At 40.0% G+C, this 14,722-nt stretch overlaps 1 protein-coding gene across 1 annotated transcript in view; it reads left to right on the forward strand.

The window, feature by feature from the left end:
• Positions 1 to 14,722, forward strand: part of LOC106883871 (integrator complex subunit 5) — a 46,760-nt gene that overhangs the window by 24,552 nt on the left and 7,486 nt on the right. The window contains exons 14-19 of the mRNA XM_089348187.1: positions 1,515 to 1,711; positions 4,823 to 4,941; positions 5,705 to 5,905; positions 8,313 to 8,557; positions 11,838 to 11,908; positions 13,752 to 13,900. Coding sequence (XP_089204313.1) covers positions 1,515 to 1,711; positions 4,823 to 4,941; positions 5,705 to 5,905; positions 8,313 to 8,557; positions 11,838 to 11,908; positions 13,752 to 13,900 — 982 coding nt within the window. The remainder of the gene's footprint in view (positions 1 to 1,514; positions 1,712 to 4,822; positions 4,942 to 5,704; positions 5,906 to 8,312; positions 8,558 to 11,837; positions 11,909 to 13,751; positions 13,901 to 14,722) is intronic.

The raw sequence follows: 14,722 nt of genomic DNA on the forward strand, positions 1-14,722 counted from the left end.
ACCAGTCCTCAGTCAAATCGTCCAACCCATGCTAGCATGGAAAGCGGACGTTAAACGATGATGATGATATACTGGATTTTAACTGAAACAATTGGGGTGCAACTTATACACACATAAATACAATGCATATTTTGGCGTAGGTTTGATAAGTCTACAAAACATTTTATCTAAGTATTCAATCTTTCTGCTCTACCTGTAGCTACCCTCCTACCTCTACTGTACCTGCCATCTCCAAACATCACCACCTACCTCTACCACTCACCTTTACTGTAACTACCGTCCGCTATTGTCACATACTAGACATTGATTCATTGGATAACAGATACTCTATCTGATATAAAATGGGGTGGTCGTGGTTGGTAACATCTTTGATCATCATCATCTTCATCATCCTTTAACATCCATTGTCCATGCTAAGTTGGACCATGCTGGGTTGAATGGTTTGATCAGAGCTGGCAAGCCAGAAAGTTGCACTAGGTTCCCGTCTGATTTGGCTTGGTTTCCATGGTTGAATGCCCTTCCTAATGCCGACCACTTTACAGTGTGTGCTCGGTGCATTTAACATGGCACTGGTACAGGACACTTGCAGGCGAATCCTCTTCATCAAGGAATGTGGCCTTAACAACTTCTACAGTGATGGATGGGTTTTCTTGAGTACAGCGAGGCACCGGGTGTCTCACTCCTTTCTCATCTCATCAGTCATATATTGGTTTATTCAGTCAGGCTTGAGCCAGGGGTTAAACAACAATATAACAAACACCATTTTGTAACTAAACAAAAATACTGTGTGAAGTTTCCGTACATAGGCGTAAGAGTGGCTGTGTGGTAAGAAGTTTTGCTTCCCAACCACATGGTTCCAGGCTCAATTCCATTGTATTGCACCCTGGCCAAGTGTCCTCTACTATTGTCTCAGGTTGACCAAAGCCTTGTGAATGGATTTGGTAAACAGAAACTATAAGAAACTAAGGCGGCGAACTTGCAGAAACGTTAGCACGCCGGGCAAAATGCTTAGCTGTATTTTGTCTGCTGTTACGTTCTGAGTTCGAATTCCGCTGAGATCGACTTTGCCTTTCATCCTTTTGGGGTTGATAAATTAAGTACCAGTTACACACTGGAGTCGATCTAATCGACTTAATCCTTTTGTCTGTCCTTGTTTGTCCCCTCTATGTTTCGCCCCTTGTGGGCAATAAAAAAAGAGAAAAGACACTATAAGAAGCCCATTGTATGTATATCTATGTGTTAGTGTCTTTGTGTCTGTGTTTGTTCCCCACTACTGCTTGACAACTGCCCTTGGTTTGTTTTCATCCCTGTAACCTAGCAGTTTGGCAAAAGAGACTGATACAATAAGTACCAGGTTTAAAAAAAAAAATACTGGGGTGGATTCGTTCAAATTTTTCAAGGCGTTGCCTTGGCATGGCAGCTGTCTGATGATTGAAACAAATAAATTGATAAAAAGATATGTTGTCATGTTGCAGTTACTGCTGTTATACGTATATACTATTGTTTATCCACAGATCACAGCTTGTGTCTAACATTCATCACCACTATGAAACATTCATGGAACACCTGAACTATCCTGATCTGTCTGTATGTGCGATGACTTTGAAGCTTCTTATTGCCATCGGGTTGCCGCCCGCTTCCACCAATGCAATGCTCATCAAAGCCTGCTCCATACTCACATCACTATTCTTTCGTATTCTTCACTTCACAGGTAAAACTAAATTCAGCATTTTCAACAGGTACAGGCATGGCCATGTGGTTAAGAAGCTCGCCTTGCAGCTACATGGTTTTTGGGTTCAGTTCTACTGTGCAGCACCTTGGGCAAGTGTCGTTTACTATAGGTCTGGGCCAACCAATGCTTTTAGAGTAAATGTTGTGTGTTTGTGTGTGTATATGTTTCTCTGTGTGTGTGTGTGTGTGTGTATTTGTGTGTATATGTTTCTGTGTGTGTGTGTGAGTGTGCGTGTATGTATGCATGCATGTGTGTGTGAGTGTCTTCGTTACCCTTCTCAGCACCACTTGATAACTGGTATTGATTTGCTTGCATCCCCCGCAACTTAACAGTTCAGCAAAAGGAACCAATAGAATAAGTACCAGACTTAAGAAAAGACATTAGTACTAGGGTCAGTTTGTTTGACTAAAACCCTTCAAGGTGGTGCTCCAGCATGGCTGCAGACCAATGACAGAGACAATTAAAAATTCAAAGATAATACTCTGCTTTTTTTCTATAGAAATACAACATTGAATTTCTGACAATAAGCATTGACTACCTTGGCTGTTACTACTGACCTCATGGTCATCATTTCAAATACTATTACTGCTGTGTGCTATGCTCTTGAGCAAGGCTAATTTATTCTGTTTTATTGAGTTTATCTAATTCAAGGGTTCTCAACCATTTTTTATCTATGGACCCCTTTGATTACTATTTTATTCTGGTGGACCCCCTCAGCCATTCGACGTTTAAATTCCTGTTTTGTTTTCCACACAATTTGTGTAGGTTGAGCTATGTAAAATGTTAGAGAATGCAACCTAGGCTCTTTCTTGTAATACATACCAATGCATACATCTGAATCAAAATTTTTTCAGGGGCCCTTAAAATACTGCTTTGGATACCCAGTTTACTATTTTGTTACGTGAAACCCCCCAAAATCACACATTATCTTGTGTAAGGTTTAATTATGTAAAATGTTAGAGAAAGAAACCTAGTTGTTTCTTGCAATGCATACCAATACATACATTTCAATTAAAATTTTTCAGGGGTCCTTTAAGATCGAATGTGGATCCCCAATTTATCATTTTGTTTCATGGACCCCCAAAAATCTTATATGGACCTCATTTGAGAATCACTGGTCTAATTGATAATAAAAAATATGAATCAGGTTTCACTTCAATTTCAAGTCAAGTGGTTATCTCTAGAAAAGACATGCATTCAGTTATTTAAAATAATTGTACTAAGACATCCCTCCTGCCCCACCATTTCATGCATACATGAAAGCTTTGATATAGAACAGTTAAAAAGCCTAGTTTAGACAGCATTAATTATGTATTTATTACCATATATATATATAGATAACAGGTATATATGTGTGTGTGTGTATTGTCATCATCATCAACATCATCATCGTTTAACATCTGTTTTCCATGCTGGCATGGGTTGGATGGTCTGACTGAGGTCTGGAGAGCTAGTGGCTGCACCAGGTTCCAATCTGATCTAGCAATGTTTCTACAGCTGGATGCCCTTCCTAATGCCAACCACTCTGAGAGTGTAGTGGGTGCTTTTTACGTGCCACCGGCACAGGAACCAGTCAGGTGGGCCTGGCATCGATCATATATAAAGAACATGTTACCAGTAACATGTTCTTTATATAATTTTTAAAATCATTTTTTATTAAATTCCCTCTTAAATTGAAATGTCTTTGACTTACTTCTGTGCCATTTCCACCTCCTTCTTTTATATATAAAAGTTTAATTTGTATAGATCCATAATTATTTTTCAACTATATATATATATATATATATCAACCACCATCAGTGAGTATGTATGTTTTCCATGCTTGCAAAAGTTGGATGGTTTGACTGAATCCAGTGAGCCACAGGCCTGCATTGTGCTGTATGTCAGATGTCAGCTTTTGCATGGCTTCTTCAGCTGGATGTCCTTTCTAATGTCAACCACTTTACAGTGTGTACAAGGTGCTTTGTCATGCGCCTTCCCCCCAACACACTCACACGGAAATATCTTGTGAGTGAGCAATAATTAAATTGGCCCTGGGCTATAGTAAATTGCAAATTGTTGAAGATGATGATGATGATGATGCTGTTTTTTCCAATGCTGTTGTCAGATATAAAAGGATTAAATGCCTTGACCACTAGTTTGGCCACCTCCATGTACTGTGATGACTATATCATACTTCAACTACCATTATTTTAATATAGTACCAGTTGAGCACTAGGGTCAATGTTGACGTTGCATTGAAGAGGCCAGGGAACAGAAGAAAGAAGACATGCACTCAACACCAGAGCTGAAGACACCTCCGAAAGTGGGGGGCCCTGCCACGTCAAAACGGTAGAGGAGTAGGGGCTGAAACCGGATGTGGTTCCTCCTGATGATGTCTTGAGCTAACTGGATCCTATAAAGGAGCTGTTGTGGTAGCAGACCACGAAACATGGTTGAAATTCCAGTTCCTTTTTACCAGAATTTCAGGCCTTGTGCCCACAGTAGAACGGATTATTTGTTAAAGGCAGTGAACTGACAGAGTCGTTAGCACAGCAGACAAAATGGCGAGCGTAATTTTTTTCTGGCTTTACATTCTGAGTTCAAATTCTGCTGCAGTCAATTTTGCCTTTCTTCCTTTTGGGGGTTGATAAAATAGATATTAGTTGGGCATTGGGGTTGATGTATTCAATTAGCCCCTCCTTTCAAAAATTCAGGCTTTGTGACTATAATTGAAAAAATTATTTTACTATAGTGACATGAGACAGTTGAGTATCCTCACTGGAGAAGGAGGAATGAATATATCAATACCAATACTAGATATCTTCTAATAATATAGGACGATCAAGACTGAAATGTCTTTGATTGTAAGTGTATTTGTTGATCAGGGTTGGCTTAGGGTTAAACAATAACAACATCTATAACAGTGCTTCTCAACCATTTTTTACCTATGGACCCCTTTGTTTCCTATTTTATTTGATGGACCCACCTAGCCATTCAATGTTTAAAAAATCACATGTTTTTATAAAAATATAAATTGTATAAAAAAAATTGTTATGAAGTAATTGTTGTTAATTGTGTTGATTGATTAGAACCTGGTTTATGTTTCAGATGGTATGAAGTCTCTCCACCTGATCCGACTGTGTCATTCTTGCTATGAGATCTTCTGCAATATTCGTGTGGCACAGAGTATGTGTGTTCAGTTCCTGCTTGAAGATGCATTTGCTTCGGTAAGTGGTCCTTCTGGCCCTTATTTTTTGTATCCATTTATGTGGACCCGTAATCTAGCAGTATCGCTCTCTTCCCATGGTTCTAACTTTTCCATCCTTTGATCATTGTATGTAACCATTTTCTTTCTTACCTGTTACAGGTACTCTGTAGGCCATACTCTTACCTCCTCCCTTTCCTCGCCCCCCACCCCTTATCTATCCCCTCCATTCCTTAACCTCTTCCCTTTCTCTACCCTAATCTATCCCTTCTCCTCCACCTCCTTTCCACCCATCTTGCTCATCCTGTTTCCTTTCTATCCCTTTCTTCCTTCTCTCTTACTCCACACTACCTTCTATGAGTGTGTGTGTATATATAAATATATAATAAATGTATGTATATATATATATATATATATATATATATATATATATATATATATATATATATATACATACACACACACACACACACACACACACACACACACACACACACACACATATATATATATATATATATATATACATATATACACACACACACACATACATATATATATATGTATATATACACATACATATATACACACACCTTCCTTTCCTCACCTTACTCTTTATCTATTCCTTCCACATCTTATCCTCTCTCTTATTTTCTCTTCTTCATCCCCCCCTCTAATCTATCCCCTCTTTTGCCCCTACCTCCTATTTGTCCTTTTCTCCCACCCACCCTACCACCACCACCACCACAGTAATAACTGCCATTTTTTTTTTGTCTACGTTTCAGGAAAATGCAGCATTATTTGGCTCCAAACTGGAACCATCACTTGACTGGAAGCAGGATTATAACAATGGTGTTGCACTGTTGGAAGAAAACCAGAAGATGGGTATGTCCCTGCCACTGCCCCGGTCCTATTCACGGGTATCCCATGCTGGAATTATTGGTTATGGATTAAAACCAAAACCTTTTCAGCCGCCATTATCAGAGGTAAACCATTTATTTTTGTCAAGTCAGAATTAGTATGCATTTTTTATCTTTTTTACTTGTTTCAGTCTTTAGACTGTGGCCATGCGGGGACACCACCTTTGAAGAATTTTTAGTTGAATGAATTGACTCCAGGACATGTTTTTGAAACCTGGCACTTGTTCTATTGGTCCCTTTTGCTGAACTGCTAAGTTACAGGGATGTAAGCACACCGACACTGGTTGCCAAGCAGTGTTGGGGGACTAAGACAAACACACAGACACACACACACGCACACATGTACACACAAATTTATCTTTTAATCTCCTACTTGTTACAGTCACTTGACTGCAGCCATGCTGGGTCACCACTCTGAAGGGTTTTAATCAAACAAATCGACCCCAGGACTTATCTTATTTTTTAAACCTAGCACTTATTCTACCGGGTCCTTTTGCCGAACTGCTAAGTTACAGGTCATAAACACACCAGCACCAAGCAGTGGTGAGGACACTCACACACACATATATATATATATATATATATATATATATATATATATATATATGCACCTGTATATGTGTGTGTGTGTGTATATGATGGGCTTCTTTCAGTTTCCATCTACCAAATCCACTCATAAGGCCAAAGTTGGCCTGAGGTTATAATAGAAGACACTTGCCCAAAGTGCCATGCAGTGGGACTGAACTCTGAACTATGTGGTTGGGAAGCAAACTTCTAACCACGCAGCTATTCCTGCACCACATAATTAATGTTCTTGTTTAATTAATTAGAATTAAAGCTGTAGTATAGAGAAAGAATCATTATTTTAATTACTTGTGGCAAAGAAAGATAAAGGAGATGACTGAGATTTAATTTTGTTAAGATGTGAATGTAGACATACAGTGTGGATTTAGTGTACCAATATTTAGCAGATCCCAGGTGATTGAGAGATGCATATAAAGAAAGCTACGGGTTCAACCACTGTAGCCGCCTGCTGACAATTTTTTGAAGGTGCATGGATCAGTGGTTTGAGCATTGGGGTCACAATCATGTGGTAGTGAGTTTGATTCTTGGACTGGTTTGTGTGTTATGTTCTTGAGCAAGACACTTTATTTCATGTTGCTCCAGTTCACTCAGCTGTAGAAATGAGCTGCGACATCACTGGTGCCAAACTGTATCGGCCTTTGCCTTTCCCTTGGATAACATCAGTGGTGTGGAGAGGGGAGGCTGGTATGCATGGGCGACTGCTGGTCTTCCATAAACAACCTTACCCGGACTTGTGCCTCAGAGGTTAACTTTCTCGATGCAATCTCATAATCATTCATGACCAAAGGGAGTCTTTACCCTTTAATTACTTGTGGCAAAGAAAGGTAAAAGAGATGATTGAGATTTGACTTTGTTAAGAAGTAGCTTGCTTACCAACCACATGGTTCTGGGTTCAGTCCCACTGCGTGGCACCTTGGGTATGTGTCTTCTACTATAGCCTCAGGCTGACCAAAACCTTGTGAGTGGATTTGGTAGACGGAAACTGATAGAAGCCTGTTGTATATATGTATGTGTATGTGTGTCTGTGTTTGTCCCCCTAACATCGCTTGACAACCGATGCTGGTGTGTTTATGTCCCCGTAACTTAACAGTTCGGCAAAAGAGACCGATAGAATAAGTACTAAAGAATGAGTCCTGGGGTTGATTAGCTCGACTAAAGGGTGGTGCTCCAGTATGGTCACAGTCAAATGACTGAAACAAGTAAAAGTGTAAAAAGCGTATGTAATTGCAGACATGCAGTGTGGATTGAGACGCTGGTCTTTGGTATGGGAGATAACTCTGAACCTCTTTCTGTCTTACCCTTTCTCCTCAATGAAATAGTCTGGACCAATATTTACCAGATCCTAGTTGATTGAGAGAGATATATAAAGATGCTGAGTGAACAAACACTATTAACTGATGTGACAACATTAAACTGTTGTTGTTGTATACTGTTTGTAGTTCTTAGTTCTAGGACCATCATACGTGGTACATCAGCAGAAAAGATTTTGATAGTTTAGTCAGTCTAGCTATAAACAGGTGCTACAAAGTAGTGCTGGCCTCTAAGCTGCCAATTGTTGAATAATAACCACTGTCTTAGCTTGGTCAATGAATGTCTCAAATCACTAATACCAGCATCACTACATTACTATTATGATGGTCACCACCACTTCACTATCAACCAATACCACCATGTCACTGCAATGCCATCAGTTCACTAACCCAAATCCTACCACTTCACTACTACTACTATTACTACTACTACTATTACAACTACTACTACCACCACCACCACCACCACCACCACCACCACCACTACTACTACCACCACCACCACCACTACTACTACCACCACCACCACCACCACTATTGCTACTACATACTAATCAACTCTCTCCTGTTTGCCACAGGAACAGATCTCCCGTAATCGACAGAGTTTACTTGACGTGCTGTGGACGTGCAGCTACAGACGTCTTCCACCTACCACAGACAATCGTCAGAAACCGAACACAATGCCGTTAACTGGTGTCGACCGAATCTCTTCCAGCTTGTCACGACAGATCGCTGCCACCCTTGTTGCGCAGCTCACACCAGACATGTTGTACAATGGACCAGCATGGCCTGACGAGGAGTTCATTAAGGTCACAGTTGAAAGGTTAGTACCTTTTTTTTTTTTAGATGTTATATCATTTTACTGCCAGAACCTACCAGTTTACTGCTTACCCACAGGTTCACAACAAGGCTTCCTGAATGTTGATCTAAGTTCCTTTCAGTCTTTCACTTTTTCTTTCTGTGTGTGTGTGTGTGTGTGTGATATCATCATCGTCATTTAATGTCTATTTTCCATGCTGGCATGGGTTGGACAGTTCAACAGGAACTGGTGACCCAGAGGACTGCACCAATTTCGAATGTCTGCTTTGGTATAGTTTCTATGGCTAGATGCCCTTCCTAACACCAACCACTTTACAGAGTGTATTAGGTTTTGTCTTTTTTTTTTTTTTTTACATGGTATTGGCACTAGAGAGGTCACTAAGTAACTTGCATTACAAGACCCTCCTGAGGCCATACTAACTTTGAACAAAAGGCTGAACCCATAAAGAGGTCACAGATGGCCAATGCATACACACTCACAAACACTCAAACACACATACAGGCAGGCATGCGTGTGTACACACACAATCACATACACATACACATATGCATGCACATACTCTTCAACTACTCTTACCCTTCCCTTCCCTTGTAAGCAAACACATATACATACACACATACAAGCATACATACATATAGGCATAAGACTATTTCTCAGACAGACTTAAGGCAGACCTTGAAGAAGGACAGAGCATGTCATTGATGAGGTCGCGAATAGAGTTGAAAGGACTTTGACTAACAAACAACAACCAGTTGATTGTTTAAGTAACACATTAAACAGTCAATTAGTTAGTTGGTCAGCTCCCTGACACCTGGCCATACTCAAGAAGACCCATTCCCTGCAGCAGAAGTGTTAAGACTGATCCTTCTGGTGGTGCCACATAAAAGTGCCCATGCAGCAACATATAAAAGCATCTGTGTGGGAACATGTGAAAGCACTCGTGTGGCAACACATGAAAGTGCCTGTGTGGCATCACATGAAAGCATACGTGTGGTGTCACGTAAAAGTGTCCATGCAGTACTGCGTAAAAGCACCCAACACACTCTGTAAAGTGGTTGGCATTATGAAGGGCATCCAGCTGTAGAAACCATGCCAAATCAGACTGGATTCTAGTGTAGTACCCCCGGCTTGCCAACTCTGGTCACACTGTTCAACCCATGCCAGCATGGACAACAGACATTGATGACGATGATGATGATAATTGTCCAATTGACTTTCGATAAAGAAGTGATATTGAATCAGTGCATGTGTTATTATTATTGGTGCAATGACCCTCCCAAAACAAGATTTGTTTCAACACACACCGCATGAATTCATATCAGAATTCTTGCAAAGCAAATACAAAAATGAAGCTGTCATTTATTATTCACATTATCAGTCAGTATTTCCACCAACCCACAACGAACACAGTTTCAATAGTTATATTAATAGACAAAGATTACTTTCCATTATAGCTGTCAGCTGACAGACTGATAACACAGGAGGCTTACAAATAAATTGATACAGATATATCTGTGCTATTGTCCTGCTTCCGAGCAACTCGACAACCTACTCCTCACCCCTACTCATACCTACACTCAGACATGACTCACACACAGACACACAAATGTACAAATGTTTTGGTTATGGACATACTCACGCACAATATGTCTATAGGTATGTTCACACACACACACGCATACACTTATACCTGCATATATTCTCACATATACATATTATACCTAGACATATTAACACATACATACATTTGGATATACACACACACATGCTTATGGACATTCTCTCTCTCTGTGTCTCTCTCTCACACACACATGTACTCACAAAGATACATATTGAAACCCACACATATCTACAGGTACACTCACAAATATACACTCATATCTTTAGATATAAACACACACACACACACACACACACACTCCCAATATTGGTTTCAAATTTTGGCATAAGGCCAGCAATTTCGGGGGGAGGGGATAAGTCGATTGCATCGACTCCAGTGCTCAACTGGTTCTTATTTTACCAACCCCAAAAGGATGAAAGGCAAAGTTGACCTCGGCGGAATTTGAACTCAGAACGTAAAGACAGACTAAGCATTTTGCCAGCTCCCCCCCCCCCAGTATTACTTTACAAGCTTTTATGCAGTCATTTTCCCTGTTAGAGACAGTTCACACTATTCATCATCATCATCGTTTAACATCTGCCTTCCATGCTGGCATGGGGTTTCGCAAGAACCGGCCAGGCTGAAGCCTGCACCAGACTTCTGTGACTGTTTTGGCAGGATCGTGACAGCTGGATGCCCTTCTGAACACCAACCTTTCAGCAGAGTGGACTTAGTGCTTTTTTTCGTTGCACAAACACAGGCAAGGTCAGTGTGGACTGGATGCTTTTAATTGGCACGTACACTGACGGGGTCACCGAGACAAAAAAAGAAAAAAACCCAAAAGCTGTCACTATTGTCCTTGAAAAGGGAAAGCATTATGTCTGAAACAAGATTCAAAATAATTTTGTTGTTAAAATGCTATGATTTATTAGATATGTATGGTGATGGGAGTAAGGATTGTAGTAGTTGAACTGGTATAGAGAAGAGATCATCATCATTTTTCATGCTGGCATGAGTTAAATGGTTTGACTGGAGATGGTAAGCCAGAGAGCTGCACTAGGCTCCAGTCTGATTTGGCATGGTTTTCTACGGCTGGATGCCCTTCCTAATGCCAACCACTCTGAGAGTATAATGGGTGTTTTTACATGCCACCTGCATGAGTGCCATTTGCGTGACACTGATATCTGCCACAACTGTGATTTTGCTTGGCTTGATAGGTTTTCTTCTCAATGTATATATGTGTGTTTGTGTGTGTTACTGTTATCTTGCCTTGACTTCACGTGATTGTTGTAAATGAATGTCACTGCCATGCCAGTGGTGTCTTCCATTTCCAACCTTCCATTAAAATATGTTTGGTCATGGAGAAATACTTGCTTATTTGTAAATCAGTGAAGGTTGGTGATAGGAAAGGCATCCAGCCATAAAAAAATTCAACAAATTCTGTCTGAGCCATGCATGTATGGATAAATGGACATTAAAATGATAATGATAATTCAACTGTTGATACTTAATTGTGTTCATGTTGATGTGTAACCATAGCTACATGTGTTCATGTTGGTACTTAACTAGCTCTATGTTTTCATGTCAATACTTACCTGTGGTCATGTGTTCATGTTGATGCTTAATCCTAGCTCCATGTGTTCATTTTTAACCTTAAGTTGATACATGTTTGTATTGTTTCAGAGACCTCTGGGTTTGGAGGAAATTTGAAGACAACCCGATTCTCTGGGATATTCTTGATAACTTTGCATACAGTAAGTTAGAACAGTATTTCATTTACTATGAATCCCTTCTGTCTGTCTGTCACTTTTACACCTATTGCACCTGTATTTTCTCACAATCACCTAGCCACTTCTCTCCTCTAAAAGTATTTCTCAGTAATGAAATGGCTTGTATCAATATCTATCAGTGTAGATTTTGTCTTAAGTCAGCTGGTATGCAGTACACCTAAGCCTTTTACACTGTACTACATAGCTTGTTTTAGTGTATCATGTGGCAGGTTACACTCTCATACTTAACCTGTTACAGTGTGTCACATTACTTGTTACTGTGTGTCATCCTGTGATTATGTCAGATTGTTGCAGTGAGTCAGGCAGCTTGTCACAGCATGTCACATAACTTGTCACAGTGAGTCATCTTTGCTACAGTCTCTTGTAACCTGTTACAGTATGTCACTTAGTCTGTTACAGTGTATCAGATAGTGTGCTCCTGTTAATTTCTGAGACTGTTATTGCATGGATCTTAGCCTGTCACAATGTATCACATATTTTGTCATAGTTTGTCACCATTATCCTGTTACAATTCCATTCTTAACTTGTTTACTTTGATATTATAGTTTAACATTTAATATGTTACAATACTACACTTGATTTTTTAAATTCATGTTACAGTGCTAGAGATACTTTAACTGTTTTTTCCCCTTTACATGGATGGGATGGCTTATTCATTGTTGGAATTATTTACATTTGAATGTCTTTCCTATCACTATTACATTTCGATAGATTACCTGTCTTTAAAGTCTGGATGTCTTTATATCTGGGATATCTTTCTTGTTTCTAACCAGAAATATATATTTCCTGTCATTAACCATTCAACTGTCAATTGGGAGTAGAATGTATTTAAGTAAGATGGCCAAATAATAGCTTTAGTTCTCATAAGGTTTGAACCTTTGACCATGTGGCCAATCATCCAGCCACACCTAAACTAAAGTGAGGTTTGAACTCTTAGTCATGATTGTCAATCTAGCTGTACTTTAACTACAGTAGGGGTTAGAACAGGACTACAATCTCTTGACTATGGTTAGAACTTATGACCATCTGAAGACATACAACAATACATGTGCTGTTATACATGTTTCTTTTTGATCTTCATGGGTTGCAACAGGTCATCCCTGATCCAGCAGACAGACTTACATTGTCATCATCATCATCATCATCAAACATCCGTTTTCTATGCTGTCATGGGTTGGACAGCTTGACAAGTATTAGCAAGGCCAGGGTCTGTACTAGATTCCATAGTCTGTTTAGACTTGGTTTCTTTGGCCGAATGCCCTTCCTAAGGCCGACCACTCTACAGAGTGTACTGGGTGCTTTTCACATGGCGCCATCACCCACACCAATGCCTTTTACATGGCACTTTGCTTTAAGATCTTAATTCTGTTGTGGTGGCAGGTCTTCTTAAGTACAACAATGCACCACATATCTCAATCCTCTCTCATCTCCTTCGTCTAATCAAACATATTCCATTTACCACCTGAGTGTTTGTCTGGACAATAAGGCTCCTACTGTCTGTAAACACATCACCAAGAACAACAATAACATAGACAAGAATGCTCCCATGAAGGAAACCTCAATGAGGTTGATTGACCTGCTAGAAATAATTGATCGTTCTCATATAAGAATCTACCTTATATAAAATATATATCAGATTATATAAATCTGAGTATTCTGAATATACAAAAAGGCTGGATGGCCATGTCTGGAATAATTTGGGGCTAAACAGCAATAACATGAACAAGGAGTAATAAGGAAATCTAGGATGACTCTGACTCAGACCAACTGACTCAGATCAACTGACTCTTATTCATTCCTTTCACAGGTAGTTCAGTGTTGTTCTATTGCTCGCCATTGCTCCGATCCTTAGTGGCCACCCTGATGAATTTCTATGAGAGTTGCCGGACGAAGAATGCCTCTAATTCCCCCAAGTACCTTCATGCAGCATGTAAAGTCATTAATTACATGAGAAAGGTAGGTAAATGCATGTGAAACCTATGTCTCTTCTGGCCATGTTCAGGCTTCTTTGATTTTTGACTTGCACCAGATATTGTAACATACTGATGTTGTTCACCTAAGAAGTTGTCATCATCATCATCATCATCATCGTTTAACGTCCGTTTTCCATGCTGGCATGGGTTGGACAATTTGACTGAGGACTGGCAAGCCAGGAGGCCGCACCAGGTTCCAATCTGATCTGGCAAAGTTTCTACAGCTGGATGCCCTTCCTAATGCCAACCACTCCGAGACTGCAGTGGGTTGCTTTTTACATGCCACTGGCATGGGGTCCAGTCAGGTGGCACTGGCATCGACCACGCTTGAATGATGCCTTTTACGTGCCACCGGCATGGGAGCCAGTCAGACAACACTGGCATCAACCAAGGCAGCACAGGCATTCTAACAATATACCAAGTAATAGTGATTGAAGCATTGAATCTCTTGGTTTTGATATCAAATCTGTTGTAGTTATTTAGTTGTGTCTTTGGGTCAGTACACCTAATTCTTTAGTGCATATGTATATAAAGTTCTCTGGTGAATGTTAGCTGAGGTAAACTATTGTCCTATCCAAGAGAAGACTTATCTCTCATCACAGTGAATTTAATTCAGTATGTGTGTGAGAGGAGGGGGAGTTTGATCAGTTGACATGTTCATGTTGGTGTGCCTTTGCCAGCTAAGAAAATATCTAATGTATATTTGCTGTAATGAATGATGATGTTGGCTAGAGGCTTCATTGAAAGGAAGATGATGACATAATTTGAAAGGAGGTTTGCATTTTTGAGCTCAGAGCTGAGAAAA

The sequence above is a fragment of the Octopus bimaculoides genome, chromosome 2, assembly GCF_046866305.1.
Source record: "Octopus bimaculoides isolate indiv1 chromosome 2, ASM4686630v1, whole genome shotgun sequence".
Lineage (NCBI taxonomy): Eukaryota > Metazoa > Mollusca > Cephalopoda > Octopoda > Octopodidae > Octopus > Octopus bimaculoides.